Source organism: Humulus lupulus, chromosome 2, assembly GCF_963169125.1.
Source record: "Humulus lupulus chromosome 2, drHumLupu1.1, whole genome shotgun sequence".
NCBI lineage: Eukaryota > Viridiplantae > Streptophyta > Magnoliopsida > Rosales > Cannabaceae > Humulus > Humulus lupulus.
The window spans coordinates 8,607,685-8,633,762 of NC_084794.1; the positions used below are offsets into that span (position 1 = coordinate 8,607,685).

General features: G+C 46.1%; 1 protein-coding gene and 2 long non-coding RNA genes across 3 annotated transcripts; all 3 read right to left on the minus strand.

The window, feature by feature from the left end:
• Nucleotides 1-261: 261 nt before the first annotated feature.
• Nucleotides 262-1,162, minus strand: LOC133815819 (uncharacterized). The gene is made up of 2 exons (XR_009884846.1): nt 1,099-1,162; nt 262-1,024 (listed from the first exon to the last, which is right to left on the minus strand). It is a non-coding gene; the product is annotated as an uncharacterized LOC133815819 (long non-coding RNA).
• Nucleotides 1,163-16,098: 14,936 nt separating this feature from the next.
• LOC133817170 (uncharacterized) lies at nt 16,099-17,867 on the minus strand. The gene is made up of 2 exons (XM_062249587.1): nt 17,025-17,867; nt 16,099-16,955 (listed from the first exon to the last, which is right to left on the minus strand). The coding sequence occupies exons 1-2, from the start codon at nt 17,082-17,084 to the stop codon at nt 16,161-16,163; spliced, it is 855 nt and encodes a 284-aa protein (XP_062105571.1). The 5' UTR covers nt 17,085-17,867; the 3' UTR covers nt 16,099-16,160.
• A 3,867-nt stretch (nt 17,868-21,734) lies between these two features.
• Nucleotides 21,735-23,848, minus strand: LOC133815820 (uncharacterized). Its single transcript, XR_009884847.1, has 3 exons — nt 23,598-23,848; nt 22,095-22,163; nt 21,735-21,992 (listed from the first exon to the last, which is right to left on the minus strand). It is a non-coding gene; the product is annotated as an uncharacterized LOC133815820 (long non-coding RNA).
• Nucleotides 23,849-26,078: the final 2,230 nt, after the last annotated feature.

Genomic DNA, 26,078 nt, shown 5'->3' on the forward strand with positions numbered 1-26,078 from the left:
TCGCCCCTAATACTTTATTAGTCGCCCCTAATAATTAAGCATTAGGGGCGACAATGTCGCCCCTAATACTATATTCTGTTGCCCCAAATAGTGCACGCGGCATTTTATCAGGGGCGACAATGTCGCCCCTAATACTACTTTATTTATAAAAATATAATAAAATTAATTAAATACAAATTTAAATAATTATTTATCGAAATAATTATTTAAAATTTAATTAATTAAAAACAAATATATAAAAAATAAAAATATTATTTTAAATATTCAAATTAGTATATTAAAATAACAATTGTAAATATTCATAATACATTAACATAACAAATATTCATAAAATTTAACAATAATTAATAAAAATATAAACTTAGTCTCATAAGTCAGTTGCCTCGTCCTCCTCCCTATTGTCTTCTTGTTGTGGTTGTTGCGGTGGCTGTGGTTGTAATTTCTGCGGTGGCGGCATCGGCCAAGGATATTGGGGAGGTAATGTGGACGATCCAGCTCCATACATGTAGGGATACGATGGCTGGGAGGACGGTGGAATCGGACACGGATAAGGTGTTGCTCCATACATATATGGAGGTACCATATGATAAGACGGCGCTGCCCCGTACATAGAAGGATGAGTTGGAGCTGGAGGTTGAGAAGACGAAGCCCTAGAAGTATTGTCACTATCAGGCACATGCGGCATCTAAACGTTTGGTGGACGAAATGAAGGTACAAAATATTGAGTTAAGAAATTAACTTGATCAGTCAATTTCTGTAAATTATTCTCCAGATTTTCTATATATTCTCTTGAATGATGAGGAGGAACTTGAGACTCGCTGAAGTGAGAGTGTTGGGTAGATGATGACCTCGACCCCGACCCCAACCCCTTCAATTTGCGGCCCACTCCTCGCTCATGTCCACGCCTTTGGCCTAATACTTTTTGTAGCACCTCCTCCTGATCAACTGATGACGGACTATCATTATTAGAAGCATCAGTGGATGTTTGCTGAGTTCGTAACTCAAAATCAGCCTTCAGTTTTTCCTGTTTTAAAAAAATGTTCGACACTAACATTAAATATAACTCTATTAATATTAAAAAATATAATTCAAACTTACATAATCTTGGCGAGCATCATCGTTCACGAAATCATTTTTTGATTTCTTCCAATGATAATCCTTCTGTTAACCGAGATTTTCGGCAACTCTCCTAAAGAAGGATATTTACTGATTATAATAAAGAGAATAGAGGATCGACACAAGGTTTTTACGTGGTTGGGGCGTTAACTAGCCTTAGCCCACGAGTCTGTATATAAATCTGTATTAGAGCTAGAATAAGCTTTTACAATGGAGTTGTCTAACTGTCTTTCAGCAGAGTTTCTGCCCCTTTTTTCTATGGAGCATTACAACTTATATTTATAGAATGAGGGGGACACCAGGTTTGGGCCGGGCCTGACCCGGGCCCATTTGGAACATGTGTACAGGGGGCCTTCCTAGTAGAGGTCCGAGCTAAAAAGATATATAGTACATCAAGCCCAAACCAGCTCAGGCCCAATTAGTTGCCCTGAGATGCAAGCATTCTCCCGAAAAAACGGCACTTTGGCTCTGACCACTTCGAATCACGAGGCAGATTCAGGAGACAAGACCGGTCAGAGTACTTGGCTGCGCAGTCCTGACACGCCAGCAGACAATCCCAAGGAGACCCTTTCTGCAGGTGAAAAGTGGAGGGACAAGACCCACGCGAAATGAGGCGGCTACAGTGTCCTGGACGCCTGGCCCATAGCCTGGGGATGAAGCGGTCCAGGTTAGTTTACCTTGGGCCCGCTGTGTTTACTTCGGACCCGGACCATTCTGGGTCCGGGAGCGGGACGCGATGGCCGCGATGATCCGGGGCACTCTGGACAGTGCCGGGACCGTTCGAGCCGAATCATGAACCCGGAGATACTTCCCGGACCTTCCTGCACAGGCCCAGTCCGTAGTCCGCGGGTTGGGCCCGAATACCGAACCGGCCCCTCTGACCGTGGGCCGGGGTGAGGGCCCAAAACCCTGAGAGGAAATGGGGATAACATTTACCCCCCAAGCCTTCATCCCGGTTATCCGGATGGAGGGTTGCACCACCCTCGCGGTTCTTGCCAAGTTGCCTCCACAATTTCTGCCAGGGCCAGGAGGCTCGCGGGAAGGCAGTGGCTGGGCCAGGTTACCCAGCCCGGACCATTGGATGTATCCCGGGGACGTTTACCCTTGGCCTGCTTCAAGAATAGCGGCATGTGTCGCCATGTGATTGTTGCGAGGGCCTCGAAGAGTCGCCTAGGCCTCTTAAAGCCTGCTAGGCCTGGGCTAGGGCGTCAGCGCACGTCACGAGGCGTCTCATCCGCACGGGGAGAGTCATCATTGATTTCCTTGGAAAGGGGCGGACCGTTGGATGGGGCGTCCTTTGAAATCCACCACTCCTGGACCGTCGGATCGGAGGTGCTGAGGATCCCGACCACAAAAGAGCTCATAAATGTCCTCTGCGCGATCCTCGGCCGTCGGATGAAGAGGCATCTGACCGTTGGATCGGGGGCCAGCATTTGAAGGCTGATATAAAGACTCAGACTACAGGCATTCGGCATTTTTCCATTTCCGACCCAACTTGAGAGAAAGAAAAACCAGAACGCTCGCAGAGCTTTGCATGTCCAACCTCGCCGACGAAATACTTCGCCGTTTACTAGTTCTGCGCCACCGCCTATTTCCCAGGGCCTCAACTTTCGTTCTGCAACCCGACGGCGCTTCTCGGACTTGCCCCGCCGACGAACTGCTCTACCGGCTGTGCCACTTCAAGAACGAGGTTTTGCCGTCCTTACGATCGGACAACCGCCAGCTTCAGCCGTCGACACCACACAGTAAGTATTTTCTGATTCTGTTGTCAATTTTGTGAACCTAGGCTCTCTAGACGCATGCACCTAGGCTCCGTGCTTTAGAATTTGCTAGGAAGGCCGCCCAGTTTGGGCGGCACCGTTTCGGATGATCCCTGGATAAGGGATGGACCGTAGTAGCCTTTCCTCCCGATCAGGGACCCGGGGCTTTTCGGGGTCCCGGGCCTGATCCGTCGGGACTCCGAGCAGTCCTTAGGAGACTCCCTGTACCTCGACCGACTCTATTGGGTTCAGGTACTGACTGCTTGGCCTCTCTTTCTTAGTTCCCAGATCGTCATTCATGGCCACGGGCGTCATACTTCACTCCGAAGAGGAGGTTAATAGGGCCCCTGTAGTCGTTCCCGGCTCCAAGACGCCCAAAGGCAACAGGTGGGAGATGGACGTAACGCCCAACCTGTTCCGGAACTACCGGATGATGCTGCTCCTGGAGACGAGGCTGGGCATCGAATCGACTCCGGGCCTGTTTCACAATCGTATGGCCAGGTTAGAGGAGCGGGCGCACACGTCCGTGGATGGATTCGGGACCTGGAGTGCCGGCCACATCAGCGCAGGAGCTACGCTTCCGCTTCATGATTACTTCGTGCGGTTCCTGACGTATGTGGGGATCGCACCATTCCAACTGCTGCCACAAGCATACCGTCTGCTTGCTGGGTGGAAGGTGTTCTGTGTCGCGAAAGAAATCGCGAATCCTACCCCGGCGGAAGTCCTGTACTTCTACAAGCTGGTGCCGCAGGTCAACGTCAAAGACAAGAGCCAGGACGGCTTTTACAGGCTGCAGCCGCGGAGTGGCTATCCGGCTCCTACTAGTACCTGGAAGCACCCCCCGGATGTCAGGCATTACTGGTTTATGACATCCGGGTTCCTTATTGACGAGAATCCCACGCTGCTGCTAGACTTCCAGCGAGTGGGTAAGTACTTCCCCGGACCCTCTATTTCACTCCCCTTTCGTTTTTCATCTCTCATCGTATCTTCCTGGTCGCAGGTCCCTTCATCCAAACCCCCCTCACCGCCTTTCTCCTGGAAAGGAGGAGGTTCTACGCCAAGCTGACCGCGGAGGATCTGGACGTAGGGGGATATGTCAACGACAAAAACCTCCGGCTAGTAGGGTTACTCGTGGCCACTCAGACCATTGTAGTCCCTAGCTTCCGGGGCATCCCGTTTGAGAAGAACGTCGAGGTCCGGGAGCAGCTAGCCCTTGACCACATCGCCGGGGTGGTGAGAGCGGCGCGGGCCACCGCAGCCCAGCGTAAGAAGAATCAGCCCCCGGTGGAATAGGCCACCTCGGAAGAGCTGGAAGGGCTATTCGAAGATGCCCTACCAAACGTTGGGACTCCCGGGGCTAGCGTATCGGGGCGAGGTAACTCCCCTTTAGTCTTAATTTATGCCCCTCAAGTTGGGGATTTGGCTAGGGATAGGCTAGAGCCGCCGGGCCCCGCGTTTGGGGCTGATGGGGAGATGAGGCCCTCGTCTCCCATCCCTGTAGGATCAGAAACCCTGATGTTCCTGTCCGGGTTCCTCCAGTATGGGGGGTTTCTAATCCCGGACGACGTAGGAGACCGAATACACTCATTTGCTTTAAGGGAATTGAGTCTCGCCCGGGGCCTAGACGAGGGTTTGTCCCGGGCTTATACTTTCTTCTTACTGTTGCGCTTTCCCGTTCGGCTTATCATACTAACTTTGTTTTTCTGTATTTTTGCAGAGGATTCCAACATGTCTGACCCGGCCAGCGAGATGAGGAGGCTTATTAAGGAAAGATCAGCCTTGAAGGCGGCCAGGAGGTCAAATGTCGTGGCCGGCGCGGAGCTCCCCCCAACCAGTGAAAAACCCGGCACAACGCCCGGCCGAGACGAGGCACTGGCAGTTGTACCACTCCGGGCCATGGAGCCGGCCGCAGACGGTCTCCCGGACCAGCCCCTGGTAATCGATTTGGAAGCGGGCGAAGCCACAAGCCGGAGCTCTGGGAAGAGGGGCCCTGGAGATGATGCCCGGGAGGGCAACCTCGGGAAGAGGCCTCGGACGACGTTGTCAGAAACAGCCGAGGAGTCTCACGGGGAGAGCAGGCTAACCGCGAAGGAGATCCCTGCTCTGCCTGTCCTTCCACTCCGCCCAACCCTTCTCGAGGAGGGGGAGTCCGCCCTGTGGGACGAGCAGTTCCGGTTGGTCAACCGGACCTGGGAGAGCGGCCGATGCTGGAGAGACGACGCTTACAAGGCCCTGATGATCCGTCTCCAGGTCGAGTTTTCAGATCGTCCCGCCGAGTTCAGCGCTCCTCAGCCGATCGTGGATCGGCTAGCTGCCGAGGCGGGCTTCCGCCCCAAGCTGGGCCAGGACATTGCCCCCATGGCCGCTGATCTGCTCGATCAAGTCGGGAGCACTATGTCTAACCTCCAGCTGAAGAGGTACGCCACGATAGCCAATCCGGACGGGCTGTTCATTTCTCAGGCTCTCCGCCACCAGGCTACCGCGGTAATTTTCAACTCATGTTCTTCAGTCGTTCGTTGATGGTGACTCTTTTTTCTAACTTTCGTTTGTTCCAGGTTGCCTTGTTATCTCAAAGGAGTGCCGATTTGATGGCCGAGGTTGCCCTCAAGATGGAGACGGCCAGGCTGGAATTAGAGGCGGCCGAGAACCAGAGGGAGATCGTCAAGGAGAATCTTAGCAAGGAAACGGCCCGCCTCCAAGAAGAGCTGGCCCGCGTGAAGGCGGAGCGCGAGGAAATTTGCCGTGCCAAGACCCGGGTGGAAGAGGAGTTGTCCCGGACGACGAAGGTGGCTGACGAAAGGGCGACTCTCTTGAAGACGGCGGTAGCACAGTCCGTCCAGGACAAGGAGGAGATCCGGGTCTTGAAAGCCCGTGTTCTTGAGCTGGGTGACTCCCTTCTTCAGGAGAAAACGGCACACGGCACCACCCGTCGGGAGAAGGAGGAGGCCGACAACTTAGTGGATGTCACCTTTAACGAGGCCATTTATATGGCCTGGTGCAAGGACAAGAACATGAATCTCCTTATCTTCCCCGATCCCGACTCGAAGCGCGCCGAGTATGAGGCCAAGGAGAGGGAGGATGCGGATCTCCGGGCGGACGCGATGTAGGCCCTTGTCTCGGCCTCGTTTTTTTTTTTGATAATTAGCTTAGCTTGTACTTTAATTTCGAACACTGCTTCTTCCTTTGGTTTTTAATAGATTTCTCCTTTCACCATTCAGTAAGAAGTGGATGTCGCGACTAACTGATTGCAGGGGGTTTTGTCCCGGTTCCAACGGCCGGGACCGAAACCAACGACTAGTCTTTGCTCTATTCGGGGCCCTTGGGGCTTTGTTTAACCTGGAGTGTGCTTTCCCTGGAATTTTAGGTCCTGGGTCTGTTCCGGGGTTGACCTGGTGCTTCTGTGCTCCGAGGACCAACACGTCCGGGTCGGACGGACTTTATACACCCGGACGGTGCTCGTCCGGGTGGGACCGGCCTTGGGCTCGGTTCCCTTTATTTATACCCCCGAAAATCGTTCGTCCGGGGTGGGACCGGCCTTGGGCTCGGTCCCCTTTATTTATACTCCCGGACATCGTTCGTCCGGGGTGGGACAGGCCTTGGGCTCGGTTCCCTTTATTTATACTTCTGGACATCGTTCGCCCGGGGTGGGATTGGCCTTGGGCTCGGTTCCCTTTATTTATACCCCCGGACATCGTTCGTTCGGGGTGGGACCGGCCTTGGGCTCGGTCCTCTTTATTTATACTCCCGGAAATCGTTCGTCCGGGGTGGGACCGGCCTTGGGCTCGGTTCCCTTTATTTATACCCCCGGACATCGTTCGTCCGGGGTGGGACCGGCCTTGGGCTCGGCTCCCTTTATTTATACCCCCGGACATCGTTCGTCCGGGGTGGGACCGGCCTTGGGCCCGGTCCTCTTTATTTATACTCCCGGACATCGTTCGTCCGGGGTGGAACCGGCCTTGGGCTCGGCCCTCTTTATTTATACCCCCAGACATCGTTCGTCCGGGGTGGGACCGGCCTTGGGCTCGGTTCCCCTTATTTATACTCCCGGACATCGTTCGTCCGGGGTGGGACCGGCCTTGGGCTCGGTCCTCTTTATTTATACCCCCGGACATCGTTCGTCCGGGGTGGGACCGGCCTTGGGCTCGGTCCTCTTTATTTATACTCCCGGACATCGTTCGTCCGGGGTGGGACCGGCCTTGGGCTTGGTTCCCTTTATTTATACTTCCGGACATCGTTCGGCCGGGGTGGGACCGGCCTTGGGCTCGGTTCCCTTTATTTATACCCCCGGACTTTGTTCGTCCGGGGTGGGACCGGCCTTGGGCTCGGTTCCCCTTATTTATACTCCCGGACATCGTTCGTCCGGGGTGGGACCGGCCTTGGGCTTGGTCCTCTTTATTTATACCCCCGGACATCGTTCGTCCGGGGTGGGACCGGCCTTGGGCCCGGTCCTCTTTATTTATACTCCCGGACATCGTTCGTCCGGGGTGGGACCGGCCTTGGGCCCGGTCCTCTTTATTTATACCCCCGGACATCGTTCGTCCGGGGTGGGACCGGCCTTGGGCCCGGTCCTCTTTATTTATACCCCCGGACATCGTTCGTCCGGGGTGGGACCGGCCTTGGGCCCGGTTCCCTTTATTTATACCCCCGGACTTCGTTGGTCCGGGGTGGGACCGGCCTTGAGCTCGGTTTCCTTTATTTTTATTTTTATGCCTGGAATGACACCCCCCGCAAGTGAGCAGAGACTGGTCTATGGTCACTTGAGATAATAGCCCTGAGGCACACATTTTCATGGAAATAATAGCCCTCTATGACGTTTTGCACACGTCATTTTCATTGTTTTACAAAAGGGAATTAGCCCTGAGGCGTACATGTTATAGCGTAAACATTAAACTCGGACGAGCCCTTAGGCTACTGGTAGTATTTACGGAGGTGTTCTGCGTTCCAGGCTCGCGGAACCTCGGAACCATCGAGCCGCTTCAAGCGGTACGTCCCGGGGCAGATCTCTTGCTGGATCTCATACGGCCCTTCCCAATTGGGGCCCAGAACCCCTACTCCCGGATCCTGAGTGGCCGGGAAGACTCTCCGTAGGACCAGGTCGCCGGTTTCGAACTTGCGGCTCTTGACTCTGGAGTTAAAGTGCCGAGCGATCTTGCCCTGGTACATCTTTAACTGCACTTGCGACTCTTCCCGGATTTCCTCGATAAGGTCCAGAGACTCTTGGAGTAAGGCATGGTTCTGGGTGGGATCATACGTGTCGCGACGATGGGACGGGATGGTGGTTTCGATTGGGATGACGGCTTCGCATCCGTACGTCATTGAGTATGGGGTGTGCCCGGTTGATGTCCGTTCGGTTGTCCGATAGGCCCACAACACGTGGGGGAGCTCTTCGGGCCACTTGCTCTTACAGGCCTGAAGCTTTTTCTTTAGTGTCCCTTTCAGGATTTTGTTCACGGCTTCGGCCTGTCCGTTCGCCTGGGGCCTGGCCACGGCGGAGAAACTCTTCACTAAACCGTGCCTCTCGCAGAAATCCGTGAAGTGATGGCTGTCAAATTGTTTCCCGTTGTCAGACACGATTTTGTAGGGGAGGCCATACCGACACACTATGTTGTTAACGAAGAAATCTAAGGCCTTCTTGGACGTGATCGTGTTCATAGGCTCCGCCTCAACCCATTTCGTGAAATAGTCTACCGCCACAATGGCATACTTCACCCCTCCTCTCCCGGTTGGGAGGGATCCCACAAGATCGATCCCCCACACTGCAAAGGGCCAGGGACTGTTCATCAAGGTTATCTCTGTTGGGGGGGCCCGAGGGATCTTCGCGTACCTCTGGCATTGTTCGCACTTGCGGACGTAGTCTATGCAGTCCCTTTTCATGGTGGGCCAGAAGTATCCTTGGCGCAGAATCTTCTTGGACAAACTGGGTCCGGCTGTGTGGTCTCCGCAAAAGCCTCCGTGGACCTCATGCATGATGGCGCCCAGCTCAGTCCCGGACACGCACCTGAGGTAAGGCATGGACAGTCCCCGACGATAAAGTTTCCCGTCCATCATGACGTATCGGTGGGCCTGGTACAAAAGCTTCCTGGCCGCGGTTCGCTCGTTTGGAACTTCCCCGGTGGACAGGTAGTGGATCAGCGACCCCATCCATGAATTGGAGTGATCGACGGCATGGACGGTCGGAGTCCCTATGCTTGGGACGGGGAGATGGTTGACGGGGACCAGCCCGGTCAACTCGCCCTCTGCGTCGGTTGCCAACTTTGCTAATGTGTCCGCAAAGACGTTCTTCTCCCGAGGGATATGGCGGATGGAATGCGATGCGAACGCTTGGAGCATCTCCCTCGCTTGGGCTACGTACGCCGCCATTCGCTCTCCCTTGGTCTGATATTCCCCCGAAATCTGTCTGACTACCAGCTGAGAATCGCTGTATATTTCGAGGTTCGCCGCCCCTACTTCTCGGGCCAGACGCAAACCTGCTATGACGGCCTCATGCTCCGCCTCGTTGTTCGATGCTTTGAACTGGAAATGGAGAGCGTTTTGTAGCTGATGCCCCTGCGGGGATACCAGGATGATCCCGGTGCCGGCCCCGTTTTCGTTCGATGCTCCGTCCACGAAGATCTTCCAAACGGGAGAAATGCAGGCCGCGGGGGCACTCTCTTATGGGGTGATCCCGGAACATTCGACGATGAAGTCGGCCAGAGCCTGTCCCTTAATGGCCACCCGGGGCATGTAAGATATATCAAATTGGCTCAGCTCCATGGCCCATTTCAGGAGTCTCCCCGACGCCTCAGGTTTCTGCAACACCTGCCGCAGGGGGTGGTTGGTTAAGACCTTTATCGTGTGGGCCTGGAAATAAGGCCGAAGCTTCCGGGATGCCGTCAGCAGACAGAAAGTCAGCTTCTCGATTAGTGGGTATCTAGATTCGGCGTCTAGTAACCGCTTGCTCACGTAGTACACCGGGAGTTGAGTCCTCTCCTCTTCGCGTACCAACGCGGCGCTGATGGCGTGTTCGGTTACGGCCAGGTATAAGTACAAAAGTTCTCCTTCGACTGGCTTCGCCAGGATGGGGGCCTTGGCCAAGTGCTCTTTCAGCTTCTGGAAGGCTTCTTCGCACTCGGGTGACCATTCGAACCGCTGGCTTCCCCGGAGGACGTTGAAAAAAGGGACGCACTTTTCCGTGGCCTTGGAGACAAAACGGCTTAGGGCGGCCACTCGCCCCGTCAGGCTTTGAATGTCCTTGTGCTTCCGGGGAGAGGCCATGTTGATCAGGGCCTTGATCTTCTCGGGGTTGGCTTCAATTCCTCGGAAACTCACAATAAAGCCCAGGAACTTCCCGGATGCGACGCCGAAGGTGCACTTCTTAGGGTTCAGCTTCATCCCGTACTTCCGGATAACCGCGAAGGCCTCCGCCAAATCGCTCGAATGTTCCCGCGACGTCTTGGATTTGACCAGCATATCGTCAATGTATACTTCCATGTTTCGACCCAGCTGGGCCCTAAACATTCGATTGACAAGCCTCTGGTAGGTTGCCCCGGCATTCTTGAGTCCGAAAGGCATGACGACATAGCAGTAGATGCCCTTGTCAGTTTGGAAACTGGTGTGCTCCTGATCTGCCACGTGCATGGAGATCTGGTTGTAGCCTGAGTAGGCGTCCATGAAACTCAAGATCTCGTAACCGGACGTAGCATCCACCATCTGGTCTATTCGGGGGAGCGGGAAACAGTCCTTCGGACATGCTTTGTTGAGGTCCGTGAAGTCGATGCAGGTCCTCCACGTCCCGTTAGGCTTCGGTACTAAGACCGGGTTGGCTAGCCATACGGGGTACACGGCTTCGCGGATGAAGTTAATGGAGGACAGCTTCTCTACCTCCAGCTTGAGGGCCTCGACCCTCTCCGTCCCCAAAGGTCTGCGCTTCTGGCGGACCGGGGTTGCGTTTGGGTCAATACTCAGCGCGTGGCATATGATGTTACGGTCGATCCCGATCATATCGGAGTGGGACCATGCCAGAAGATCCTGGTTTTTCTTGACTTGGGCGATAATGGCGGCCCGAATGTCTTTCGGCAGGCATTTTCCCACTTGGATGACCCTGGCAGGGTCGGACTCGCTGATGCATACCTCTTCGATTTCGTCCATTGGCTCAAGAGTTCGTTCCTCTCCCAACCGTGGGTCCAGATCGTCTTCGTCCCGGATAGCTTGCTCGGGCTGGCGGAGTGCCGGCCCGATGGGCTCATCCCGGACCATACAAACAGGACGGGCAGAGATATGGTAACACTTCCGCGCGCTTTTCTGATCTCCGCGGACCGTCCCAATCCCTCCGCTGCTGCACGGGAACTTCATGCATAGATGGCGGATGGAGGTGATGGCCCCGAACTCGACCAGGGCGGGCCGGCCAAAGATGGCATTGTAGGCGGTTGGGCACTCCACCACCACAAAGGTGCAGAACTTGAACGATTGCTGCAACACGTCTCCCAGAGTAACAGGCAGCTGGACCTTTCCCATGGGGAGGAGTGCGTCTCCGTTGAAGCCGTAGATTTGGGTCGGGCACGACGCCAGATCAGCCTCCGTCAGACCAATGGCGGCATAGGCGGATTTGAACAACAAGTTGACGGAGCTTCCGTCATCCAGCAACACTCGGGACACCATCTTGTTGGCAATTTGAGAATCTATGACCAGTGGGTCGTGGTGCGGGAAATGGACGTTACGGGCATCGTCTTCCGTGAACGTGATGGGGAGGTTCATCAGTTTGGGGCGCTGAGCGGGGGCCTGGACGAGGGCGCAGACTTCTTGGTCATGGTCCAGCTCGCTCAGATAGCGCTTTTGATCATTCTTCGAAGGGCCCCCTAGGTGGGGTCCGCCTGAAATGGTCGACACGTGCCCGTCCACTCGAGGGGGCGCTGCCCCGGAAGGGTAGGGCATCCCAGGACCGGGGGCCTGCGTGGCGCCAGCCCCCTGAGGGGTCTGTGCCGGGAACCCTTGCGCGTACCCTCCCTGGGGCGGGTATGCACGGGTCGTTGCCAGCGCCGCGGACTGCGCGGGATTTGCTGCCATGCCCGGGACGCCTATGGGCATCCTTACCCACTGATGGAGGTGTCCCAGCTTGATGAGGTTTTCAATTTCATCTTTGAGCTGCCGACACTCGTCGGTGGTGTGGCCCACATCTTTGTGGTAGGTGCATCGTTTGCTGGTGTCTCTGGGGTTCCTCCCCCCCCTAAACATGGGGCTAGGTTTCCGGTAATGGACCGCTCTTTCCGTAGCCAGGTAGATGTTTTCCCGAGTATCCACTAAGTTAGTGTATTCCGAGTATTGGGGCTCATATCCCCTCTTCCCTTTTTTGGCCTATTCCGGCCGGTTCTGGCCTTTGCCGGCCCGCTTACTCCGGGAGGGATTCACTCTTGCCTCGGTTACCCCGGTCTGCGATTGCTGGGCCACGACGGGGGCCATGCTGTGCCCCGCCGGCGCGACACCATACCCGGAGAAGGGAGTTGACTGGGCCGGGGCGTACCCCGAAACGGCAGGACCGTACACCGCAGACGTGTAACTAATGCCGGGCGCGACTCCCCCCCCCCCCCTGGGACGATGGGGGGCGATGCGTAGGACTGCGCGGGGAAATGTCCCGCACCTCCCGGAATCGTCTGAGCGACTGGGTGAGGGGCCGAGGGCCACCCGAAGGCCTGCATTTGGGCCTCCTCCCAGTTGATGAATCCTTGGGCCCTCCTAATAAATTCTTCTAGGGTGGCGGCTTTACTGCGCTGCATGTCGTCCCAGAGCGGGGAACCGGCCCAGATTCCAGACTGTAGTGCCACCAGGCGCTGTCCGTCGTCGACCTTCGTCTTGGAGGCTTCTTCAGTGAAGCGCTGGATGTAGGCCCTCAATGTTTCTGCGGGCATTTGCATAATATTGGCGAGGGCACTGATTTGCATATCCATCCTCATGGCGGCCACGAATTGCTTCCGAAAAGCCGACTGTTGCCCGGACCATGTTTGGATGGACCCCGGTTTGAGCCTTTTCCACCACTCTTCGGCGGGACCGCCCAACGTGATGGAGAAGCAGAGGCATTTGCCGCTGTCGCTGACGTGAGCCACGGTCATGAGTCGGTTGTACCGGGACAGATGATCCCTAGGGTCTGTGCTTCCAGTGTAGGCGGTGAGATTTGGCATCTTGAACCCCTTGGGCAACACGGCGTCTAAGATATGTCTCGCGCACGGCTCCTTGTCCTCTTCGTCGGAGTCAGTGTCCGCGCCCTCTTGCTTGCGGACCAAGCGGTCGGTGACCTTTTTTAATGCTGCCATTTGCTCCATGAGTTGCCTGGCCGCGCTGTCCTCCAGGGGGATTCTCTCGTTCCGCCTATCGTTTATGTCGTTCCTGAGATCTCCGTTTCGAGGAAGGATTTTTTGCTTGCGGCCCGATCTTTCCGGGCATCCAGTCCGTCACGTAAATCTACCCGGGAAGTGTCGTCCCCGGAGCTGAGAATGTCACGATCCTCGCGGCGGGGTCTTTCCCGATGGTTCTTGTTGACCGAGGCACTCGGGTGCAAAGACTTTTCCCTCCCGTTCGCCCTTGGGGCGGGCCGGGGCTGATCGTCCTGCGGCCGTACCCCTTGCGGATCGATTGGGTGGCCTCGTCCTGGGACGGGGCACACCTTCTCTTTCCTAGGTAATGGTCGTGAACGTGCCACGGCTTTACTGACGGGGGTAGTCTTTTTCCGAGTCGCCCGTCGCTCCTTGTCCGGGACTTTCGGAGCCGTGTCGGGGGGAGGCTCTGGGAAACGGATCGGGCTGGCCCCCTGGGGCCCTCGGTTTGCGCTTGGGGAGCGGGATGCTGCGTTTCTGGGCGCGGGCCACCTGCGGGGTTGGCCGCCGGGCCCTGCGCGGCCATCAGCGCTTGCAGGGCATGGAGAGACTCTTGCACCCGGCGGTGCGCCCTCGCCTGCTCAGCCATCCTGGCTTCCTGATCTTGGATCTGCTGCCTCAGTCTAGTCACCTCCGGGTCTTGCTGATCGTCGCGAGGGACCTCAGGATCCGCGGCTTCATCATGATACTCCCCCTCGTTCTCCTCCTCATAGTACTCTTCTTCGTTTCCTACTTCGTACTCCGTCTCACCCTCGTAGTCTTGCGACTCGTCTTGGTGAGATGTCTGAGGAGGCACGTCTTCAGGCAAGTTCTGAGGGACGCGCTGAGAAGGCAGTGGGTCTCCGTTGCCCTGCTCCGGGTTGGCAGGGTCGAAGGTGGTGTTACGAGTGTTCACCATCGTAGTAAAGGCCTGACGTTGGCGCTAGCTTCCTTCAGCTCTCAATGAAAGCACCAAACTGTTAACCGAGATTTTCGGCAACTCTCCTAAAGAAGGATATTTACTGATTATAATAAAGAGAATAGAGGATCGACACAAGGTTTTTACGTGGTTGGGGCGTTAACTAGCCTTAGTCCACGAGTCTGTATATAAATCTGTATTAGAGCTAGAATAAGCTTTTACAATGGAGTTGTCTAACTGTCTTTCAGCAGAGTTTCTGCCCCTTTTTTCTATGGAGCATTACAACTTATATTTATAGAATGAGGGGGACACCAGGTTTGGGCCGGGCCTGACCCGGGCCCATTTGGAACATGTGTACAGGGGGCCTTCCTAGTAGAGGTCCGAGCTAAAAAGATATATAGTACATCAAGCCCAAACCAGCTCAGGCCCAATTAGTTGCTCTGAGATGCAAGCATTCTCCCGAAAAAACGGCACTTTGGCTCTGACCACTTCGAATCACGAGGCAGATTCAGGAGACAAGACCGGTCAGAGTACTTGGCTGCGCAGTCCTGACACGCCAGCAGACAATCCCAAGGAGACCCTTTCTGCAGGTGAAAAGTGGGGGGACAAGACCCACGCGAAATGAGGCGGCTACAGTGTCCTGGACGCCTGGCCCATAGCCTGGGATGAAGCGGTCCAGGTTAGTTTACCTTGGGCCCGCTGTGTTTACTTCGGACCCGGACCATTCTGGGTCCGGGAGCGGGACGCGATGGCCGCGATGATCCGGGGCACTCTGGACAGTGCCGGGACCGTTCGAGCCGAATCATGAACCCGGAGATACTTCCCGGACCTTCCTGCACAGGCCCAGTCCGTAGTCCGCGGGTTGGGCCCGAATACCGAACCGGCCCCTCTGACCGTGGGCCGGGGCGAGGGCCCAAAACCCTGAGAGGAAATGGGGACAACACCTTCCATGACTCAATGAGGTCCGAGTTCGTCTAAAAAATATAACCAAAATGTTAGAGAACATATAATTTAAAATAACATAATTTTGATAATATTTTATCTTTTACTTACTTTTTCAAAACGGACGGCTGCCAGCGATTTTGTACCCTGTGTTGTAGAATACTTTTGTTTCTTCCGATTTTCTTATTCTTTATGGAGCGCGCAATAAATTGTGGACTTGTAAATAACTGACAAATCTGCTTCCACTCCTCCTTGCTAACATCATTGGTTGGGTTGTTTAGAACCTTATCCCAATCCTCCGGTCCATTGTAGTATTTCTCAAAGTGTTCGTGTCTTAGTGTTTTCCTATTGCGGTATCGGTCTTTCATCTCTCGATCGATACCATTTAAACACTTTAAGAAATCATCGCGGCCCACTATTTGATAATAGTAATAAATTGAAAATTAAACATATTAATAATATATGTACTATATTAAAGACAAATCTTAAAAAAATATATTTAATACTATTTTTACCTGAATTATGGCAAGGATCTGATCCTTGTATTGTTGAGGCACTAATTCCCATGAACCGTAATGTCCGGGAACTTTCGTTTTAATTTGGGTTCCCACAAGGCGGACAAAAGCAGCGTGCTCGCTCCCAACAACCTTGTACGTTCGTGGGCAAAACGTTACTTCCAGTGGTTTTCCATTTTAACGCCGCCTCTCCTCTAGATCTTTTCCAATAGCTGCGTCACGACCCTTTCTCTTAATTGGGATTCCTGTATTTTTTTTTATTAATAATACATAGAATATTAGTATATACATGATAAACATATGTGTAAATAAAATAACAAAAAAATTACCTGAGTCGCATGTAGTCGGGATCCTAGTAGGATCCGGTGGAGGATCACCGCCAGCGTCTCCACCGTGAGCTCTAGCCACATCTGCTGACATCTACTAACACGACAGTAATTTAACCTATCTATTTTAATATTTAATTATTATTTATAATTAATTTATTGAGTATTATTTCAATTGATTAGGTAATTTGAAACATGTTATTTGGAAACGAACTTTTTATTTCTCAATATGTATAATACATTGAACACTAGATACAAAACTAAGTAGAATAGTCACTATCCTCACTAATTACATCAACATCTATCGGGCACACATCATCAGTATTATCATCACTAAGGTCGAAAATTAATTCATCCTCATCTTCTGCTTCTTCTACACTGTCTGCCATATCATCTTCATTGTCATTAATAAATCCATCATCTTCTTGAACAACTAAAGAAGGTCGATGGGCCGTGTTGACTTGAGTCGCTGGTACATCAGATTGCTGAACAACCAACTCTCCGAGATCCACAGTCAAAACAAAATTCGATGAGTTGGTGTCATGTACAACATCAACATCAGCAATCATATCTGAAGCATCTGGAAAGTCCCAAACTTGCCGATGATTCACTTCTTGGACAACTTTCCAATCTCGTCCTCTAACGAGATCATCGATGTAGAATACTTGTTTTGCTTGACTAGCTAGTATGAACGGTTCATCTTTATACCATTCACCGCTAACATTGATACTAGTAATATTATTTACAGTGATGGTTTTCTTTTTTTTCGGATCTGTATTGAACCATTTACATCGAAATAATACCACCGAATAAGAACCAGTAAAAGACAGCTGGAGTATTTCTTCAAGTTGCCCATAATAGTTAAAACCTTCTGTTCCAGCAACACACACTCCACTGTTTTGTGTAATTCGATTCTGATCTCGATTGTATGAGACAAATCGAACTCCGTTCACTATACATGCTTGGTAGGAGTAAGCCAATAGATCTGACCCAGATGCTAAAGCTAGTAATTCATCAGCATGCTCTAATGACCCAAGTTGGTGCAAGTCATATATCTAATAATAAAAAAATATATTAGAATGAGAATGTAATTTGTAGTATGCAATTTGCTATGTACAAGTTACCTTCTTATGAAACCATGAACGAAACTCTTTCTTATGTATCAATTTATGATTGGCAGCCATATCTCTTTGTTGCACCTCAGTTAGGTGTTCCCTGTTAATTAATTAACAATGTCAATATTGTTAATTAAGGAGTAGATTGAACAAAGAATAAAATGAATATTAATTATGTACTTACTCTAAATACACTTCAGTTTCTAGAGAATTATCCAATATGAACCACTCAGCTTTATTCCGAGTATTTTCATCGAGGGGCACGGGAATTCCCTTACTAAGAGGACGACATTGAGATTCAAACACTGTGAGGTGTCGATTCACATACGGTGCATCTTCGTTTCGATCAGGCTGATTAAATTTTGTTTCCACACCTTTGAAATACATTGAACAAAATGTCAAAGCCTCATCTGCAACATATCCTTCTGCTATAGATCCTTCAGGACGAGCTTTATTCCTGACATAGTTTTTTAATTTTTTCATGTATCTTTCAAAAGGATACATCCACCTCATAAATACAGGTCCTCCCAATATTGCTTCATCAGGCAAGTGCAAAACCAGATGGATCATTATGTCAAAGAATGCTGGAGGGAAAATTAACTCCATCTTGCATAAAATAACAATCAAGTCATCCTTAGCTTTCTCCATATCAGAAACGTTCAATGTCCTAGAGCACAATTGTTTGAAGAAATTACACAATTCAGTGATGGTAGTGGATATAGATTCTGGTAAAAACTTGCGAACACCTACTGCAAGTAATCGTTGCATTATCACATGACAATCATGGGACTTCAACCCAACAATGTTTGAGTCATTGTCTGTGACTTTTTTCTTTAGATTAGAACAAAAACCATCGGGTAACTTCACTCCTTTCAAAAATTGACAGAAATCTCGCCTCTGTTCAAAGTGAACACGTATGGAGCATGCGGTTTCATTAATCTTTTATTGGCATCCTCGTAAATCCACAACGATTTCCTAACCCCCATATTCTTTAAATCATGTCTTGCGTTAGTGGTGTCCTTAGATTTATCATTATCTAACAAAGTCCCAAGCATGCTGTCGCACACATTCTTCTCAACATGCATCACATCTAGGTTGTGTTTTAACTGATTTGAACTCCAGTAATCAAGTTCATAGAAAATACTTTTTTTCCTCCAATTACTTTCCCCTGCACCTCGCTTGCGCTTCACCCCCCCAAATCTGTCATGTTTACCAGACACTTGAAGCGGTAAAGCATTGACTTGATCTAAAACTTGTTGACAAGTAAACTGTTGTGGAGGATTTCTTTTCTCAACTTTGCCATCAAATTCCTTGTCCCTTCTATACTTATGATTACTCCTCAAGAATCGCCTATGACCGACATACGATGTCTTACCAATCACTCGAATGGAAGTGGTGTCTTCATTGCACGTTGGACATGCTTTATACCCTTGCCCGCTCCAACCAGACAAGCTACTACGAGCAGGGAAATCGTTAATTGTCCACAGAAGGGTTGCACGCATCTTGAACAATTCATTCCTTGTGCCATCTCTTGTGTCGACTCCGTTAATCCATAATTGTTTTAACTCATCCACCAAGGGTCTTAGAAATACATCCATGTCTTTACCCGGTGATTTTGGCCCAGGAATAAGCAGAGTTAGCATAAAATACTCTTCCTTCATGCATAGCCAAGGGGGGAGATTGTAGTTCGTCAAAATCACAGGCCACATGCTGTATGATAAGCTCATGTTGCCAAAAGGATTAAACCCATCAGCAGCCAAGCCTAGACGAACATTTCTAGGATCTTTTGCAAAATCAGGATGGGTGGCATCAAAGTCTTTCCATGCAGACCCGTCAACCGGATGACGCATCACCCCATCTTCTATTGATCTCCCAGTATGATGCCATAACATGTCATTAGCTGTATGTCTTGAACTGTACATTCGCTTTAATCTGGGAGTCAACGAAAAGTAACGCATCACCTTGTGTGGAACCTTTTTCCCCTTCTTCTTTTCATTGACCCATCGGCTACTCCCACACACATGACATGAATCTTTGCTTGCATGCTCATTATAAAATAAGGAACAATCATATTTACACACATGGATTGATTGATATCCCAACCCTAACTTACTCAGCTTCTTTTTCGCCTCATAGTGTGTTGGGGGAATTTTATTATCTTTCGGAAATGCAAATTTTAGTAACTTCAACAATTCATTGAAAGAGTTATTTGGCCACTTCCCTCTAACTTTCAAATGCATCAACTTCGCCAAAAAGTTTAAGGATGATATCCAATCACAACCCGGATACAACTCAGCTTCAATCTCGTCGAACAACTCGTCATAATACTGTCCCATTCGACTGCCAGACACACCATCTGCTTCCTCTGCATTTTTCGGTAAGATGAAATCATCAATGACGTCAACCAGCTCGTCTACATCTTCATTCTCCTCAACCACCTCATTGGCGACACTAGCTTCCACCTCACCGTGGTAAACCCACTTTTGATAACTCTGTTGATAACCCTTGTCAAAGACATGAGCCTCCACTGTATCTATAGTTTGTAGTTTAACATTCAGGCACCTCACACACGGGCATAAAATTCTCCCATCGCAGTCTACGTGTTCTTTTGCCATTCTCAAGAAGGCTTGGAGACCGTTCCAATAAGCATCACAGTTATGCTTCCTTAATGACGTCCAACTCTTATCGATCGGCATCTACGATACAAGAATAAACAATAATTAAAACTTATTGACTATGTGTGTGTGTGCCCTAATCCACCTTTTCACTCCACTTCTATAAGGGTAAAGAACCTATCCCATTCAGATTTGTAGTATACATATAATTTAATCTACACTCTTAAAATTGTTTCGTTTATGTAAAAATTTCGGCAGCACCTCCCTATAGTTCTCATAAGTGGGCAGCTAAAATTAAGTTTGCCCACTTACGAGAACAAATAAGGAGACACATATTGAAATCTCTATTAACGAAACAATAAAATGAGTACTAGATCAAATTATAGGTACACAACAAATCCAAACTATCCATGCGGACACATACCGTCCTGGATAATTCGGAGAAGCATATTTAACAGTTCTTACTGACTCAGCTTCACCGAACGGGTCTAAGGCTTTTCGTGATTGAAAATAATTATTAAAACATTATCGCTAAGTGATAATATATAAAACATCTATCCAATCTTTGGTGATCAAATTTTATCACCAAAGAAAAGCAACAAAAAAAGAAATATTTTTTAACACTAGATGTTTTATGATGTCTTATAAAATCTTATGATATTAAATTATAATTTTGTAATTATAATCTTATGATGTCTTATAATGTTTTATTAAATCTTATGTTTTACTATTAAATAAAATTATAATTTTTTAATTCATTTATCTAAAATTTTAATTTATTTTGAAATTATTTATCTAATTTTTTAATTTATTTTTTAATTACTAAATTTGTTAATATTAAATTAAATTAAAATTTTGTAATTTATTTTGAAATTATTTATCTAACTGTTAAATTATTTTTAAATTATTTATCTAATTATTTAATTTATTTTTAAATTACTAAATTTGTTACTATTAAATAAAATTATAATTTTTTAATTCATTTATCTAAAATTTTAATTTATTTTGAAATTATTTATCTAATTTTTTAATTTATTTTTTAATTACTAAATTTGTTAATATTAAATTAAATTAAAATTTTGTAATTTATTTTGAAATTATTTATCTAACTGTTAAATTATTTATCTAATTATTTAATTTATTTTTAAATTACTAAATTTGTTACTATTAAATAAAATTATAATTTTTTAATTCATTTATCTAAAATTTTAATTTATTTTGAAATTATTTATCTAATTTTTAAATTTATTTTTTAATTACTAAATTTGTTAATATTAAATTAAATTATAAATTTGTAATTTATTTTGAAATTATTTATCTAACTTTTAATTTATTTTTAAATTACTAAATTTGTTAATATTAAATTATAATTTTTTCACTTTATTTTAAAATTATTAAATTATTAATATTAAATTAAATTAAATTATTTATCTAATGTTTTAATTTATTTTGTTAATTCTAAGTATTCAATGTTTTATTTATTATATTATTATTTATTTAGTACTCTAACTCTACCAAAATTTCGGCAGCATAACATATCCCAAAAATTTAAAACCCTACAAAAAACACTCAGAAAATTCCCAGAACATTCACAATATACATATTATTAATCAAATTTAAATACTAAAACATGCTACAATTTTATACACATATATAAATATATCACTAAACACATCTTACTTTGTACACACATTCACATATTAATTAAAATAATAACATAATTAAAAAATAAATACCTTAATGCCACAAAATTATAAATACTCTAGTGACCAAATTTCCAATAGATACTCCTTCAATTTCTACACAAAATCAACCCAAAAAATTAAATTTAAACAAACTTAAACCTTGACTGAGTAAAAGTACAAAATTAAACTAATAGACATCTGTAATTTATGCTCAGTATAAAATACACAAAACCTTGATTGAGTATATATATATTTATATATAAATACACAATTATAAGCCAAGTATGAGTATTTTGGCTTAATTTGTCACCATAGAAATATGGTAATGAACGTAAAGTCGTATATTTATTTGTTGTTGTTATAAATATATATACTTAACCATTATGTCTTGTACATTTTTTTGCTTTTTTTTTTGTCATATGTTGAAAATAAAAAAGTCTTGATATGACAAAGTGGTTTAAAATATTTGCTTCTATATGAGTCCTACAGATTTTGAAGAAACATTAAATTGATCCTTAAAAGAATTGACAGAAAACTATTGCTAAAAAAGTCTTACATTTTGACACTACCATACTATATATTACACATTTATATATTAGACTTACAGCTCCCTGAGCGTTCTAATGTTACCAATCTCTGGAGGAATGGAACCACTGAGTCGGTTTCCCAGTACACTCCTACACCAAACCAGCCAACAGTTAAAAAATGATGACACATTTGAGAGATACATTGTGATATTGATATAAATAATTGATAAGAAGGGAGCACAAGTAACTTACAGAATGCGCAGGGGTGCACGAGAAAGGCTTGGGGGGATTGATCCATTGAGGTAGTTGCAAGAGAGATCACTGTGTTTAGTTAAAGAAAACTTAGTCTTCTGACACTCTATAATAATATTTATTATCTAGTAATAAACTCTGAAAACCATGCTTCTACTACTACTGGAACTACCATTCAACTCTGAATGCATTGCCGTGTTATTGCATGAGTAAATTCTGAAAAGTACTATCTGATTTATATATGTGACTATGGGAATGTTTAATAATGAAGTTATGTCTCACATGCTATTTTCCAGATTTGATATTGTCCTGTATGTAATAATTAACATGTTCTAGCATTTTTCTATAAAATTAAAATCCAATGTAAATGTGCACTTAAGTTTGTAATCCAATGTAACTTTTTCTGTAAAATATATATAATTCCAATATAATATGAATGTGCACTGAACTATATCAACTAATTTGAAAAACCTCATATCAGAAGTAAAAAATATAACTTTTAAAATCCAATATATTTAAAAGGTTGTTATAAGCATCATTACTTACATATATTCTATCTCTCTCTATATATATGTATATATATACATATATATATTTAAATACTTACAAACTGTACACTATGATTTGGTTCCTTCAATAAAACACATTGAATTTACAAATACAAAACTCAAACCTCAGGTTCATTTTTCAATGATCAGATATATCAACAACATTTCACAAAAGGCAATCAACAGAAAAAACCAATAAAAGAATCAGACCCTTCAACAAAGCTACAAAAACTCACTAATAGACATCTGTAATTTATGCTAAGTATAAAATTCACAAAACCTTGACTGAGTAAAAGTATCAAATGCTAAAACAAGAAAAATTCCAAAATTAGGAATAGCTAAAATTAAGGCATATTTGAATCTTTCAACACAATAGTCCAGCAAAATAAATCAGAGATAAATGCAAATATCAAAGGCCCTTTAGTATATATAGCAAGTCTCAACAAATAATCCAGACCCATTCTCTGACAGACTAGACAAACACAAAGGAAGGCATCGATGAACTTTCCTTCTTCAATATGCATATAGCCGATGATTCAAAAAATTCTTAGAACAGAATATGTACACGGTAGCTCAAATATCTAAAGACTTGAAGACTAGATTAAAAGGGGAAGAATAAAAAAGACCTTCAAGCTGAATGATTGAAATACCAGACCCCAGACCGAAAGAAGCATAAAACCCAGAAAAATCATTCCTTGACTTTCCCTCAATTCTCTCAGCAGCCAAACAGAAGACAATCAATCTTCCAAATAAACAAATATATACATATATATATATATAAGAAAATAAAGAAAACAAACCAAAAAATGATCACAGAGAAAGCTCAAATGTTTATAATAGCTAGAGAAACCAAAACCGTTACTTGCATTTCCATGTGTATTCTTTTCCTCTCTTCTCAAAACCAAAACCTCAAAACTCATAACTCAAACAAAAACTTGGGTGGGTTTCGGGTTACCTGTGTTTCGGCAGAGAGAGCAACTCGTAGCCAAGAGGGTGTCACCGACCGTTTGGAGAGAGAGCCGAGAGGGAGTCGCAGACCGTCGGCGTTAGGGAGAGAGACCCGAGAGTGAGCAGACCCGTCGATGATCGAAGGTGAAGCTGAGAATGGCCAAGATCGTCAAAGTACGAGGCTGGCAACCTGAGAACGCCGACTGTCGTCGAAGTCGATGGCTGGCGAACTGAGAACGCCTACTAAGAACCCCAAGATCGTCGGAGGCTGGCGGACTGGAGACGATGCAGAGAGCGGAGAGAAGCTGGGGAAATAATCTCCTCTTCGATTTTGGAACGAAGATGCAGAGATCTCAAACTGAAAAATGCAAAAAACAAAACGAGGAGAGTGGAGGAGATTAACGATTTAGGGTTTTATTTCTTTTTTATTAAATACTGAAATATAATAATAACAATGAAATGGCAAAAATATCCCTACAACCATTTTCCATTTATTTTATATTATGGTGTATATACAATATTGTTACACGATGCAATGAGACCCCCGTGAATAATTACTGAAAGGGGTAAATAGAGTCAAGGCATACTCTAATAATTTTCTCTAACCATGGGGAAGTTGGATAAACACGATAGAATTAATTTATTTTTTACTCTTTGATAAAGAATGAATTCCATACCAAAGAATGAGGGACAAACTGTAGTGGGCAAAATCAGTGACCTTAATAAAAAAGAATCCAACAAGCAATCACTCAGCCCAATGAGCTAGCCTAATTAGCCAACAAGGCCCAAACTCATGTAAGTGGGCTCGCGTATACAATGTATCATCCAAATGCCCAAAACAATACCCGAACATGAACCCGGATACGCTCAGTCAGTCAGGGACCTTGAAACAGTCAAGGCTCCCACCACATTCGCCAAGAATATTTCGGAAAGAAACCACTTGGAACGAGTACAACTTTTTCTTAGTTCAAGAGTAGTAGCTGGTTACGATTTTGAAACCAAAAGAAAAAAGTTTTCCCAAACTTGTAACCTGTTACCAGTTTTAAACTTGTAACCTGTTACCAGTTTTAAAACTTGTAACCTGCTACAAGTTTTAAACTTGAAAAGGTTGTAACCGGTTATAATTTATCTCATTGCTGGTTACCTGAATAAAATTTTGAAAAAAAAGGACAATTTCATATTCAAATTCTCAACTAATAAATTAATTGTTGGTCTCAATTTTTTTAATAGAATTGTAGATCGACTAATATTGATCTTGAGTAGCATAAAATCAATCGAAATTTTGAATGAAAGTTTACAATATGTGGGAATGTGGAAAATTTTGAAACTTAATTGCCAACAAATAAGAGTATAAATCCTGTAAATTTTTTGGTAGAAAAAGATAGTGATCGAGGTAGAATGACATATGAAATTATATTATTACATTAATTATCTCTTTAATTAAAATTTTAAGATTATGGAGTAGTTTTCTTTATAGTTAAGGGTTATTTCAAAACCCTAGACATGATATCTTGAATGCATTGATGAATTTTTTTTTTTTTATTCCCTTATATTAAATTGCATCTATCTTTCTATTTGAATGTCATGGATCTTGTAAAATCTTGTTTAGATGGCCACTAATTAAGGTTTTGCATTGTTCTACTATCATCTTAGGATTTCTATTCACCTAATAGTTTAGGATTCTAAGTAAAGTGATAAATTGCAATTAAGGTATTGTGACGGGTATTCTAATTGTGATGAGAAATAGAACCTAGGTTAAATGAATTGCATACTTAATGAATTTGTTGCCTAGATTAACCTGTTTCAACAAAGTGTAATGCTTTTACTAGGTTAAATAGATTGCATGCTTAATGAGTTTATTGCTGGGTAAAAAGGGTTAATTAAGAGCGCTTAGCTTTAATTAATTATATTAGGCAAACTGGGATAATTGACTGGTTAAGTGTTATCTGCGGGGTTAATAGTTTAATTAGGAATAAGGAATATTATTCATCATTGTTGATAGATTGATTGTTGAAGGTGGAGAGTAATTCTTGACTATTTCTTTAATATCGTTAAATCCTTAGTTATTCAATCATTGATATTTATTTCATTTTATGTTTTTAGCTATTAAAACTAAAACCCATTTTTAATTTTAATCTAGTATTAGCATTGGTCTAGAATTAACTGTTGGCGTTGGGGTCAATAGCGACACATTTTAACTGTCGGCATTGGTCTCGAATTAACTGTCGCCGTTGGGGTCAATAGCGACAGTCAAAAGCAACGGTGACAGTTATTAGCTGTCGGCGTTGGTCTCTATGCCTACAGTTTTTAACTGTCGGCGTAGAGTCACACTAAGCAACTACGACAGTCAACAAAGTTGACTGTCATGGTTGGGTGTCGGGAAAGCCCAGTTTTGTAGTAGTGAGTGAGAGTGAGAGTGAGGGTGAGGGTGAGGGTGAGGGTGCAGCGACGGTGGCGGTGAGGCTGAGATCGAGAGTGAGGGTGCAGC

What these genes read in the sequence shown, in the direction of transcription:
- LOC133817170 (XM_062249587.1), bottom strand. Translation starts at nt 17,084, where the DNA reads ATGGCTGCCAATCATAAATTGATACATAAGAAAGAGTTTCGTTCATGG. An exon ending in GTTCATGGTTTCATAAGAAG is followed by an intron (nt 16,956 to 17,024) that starts GTAACTTGTACA and finishes TTTTATTATTAG; the next exon opens with ATATATGACTTGCACCAACT.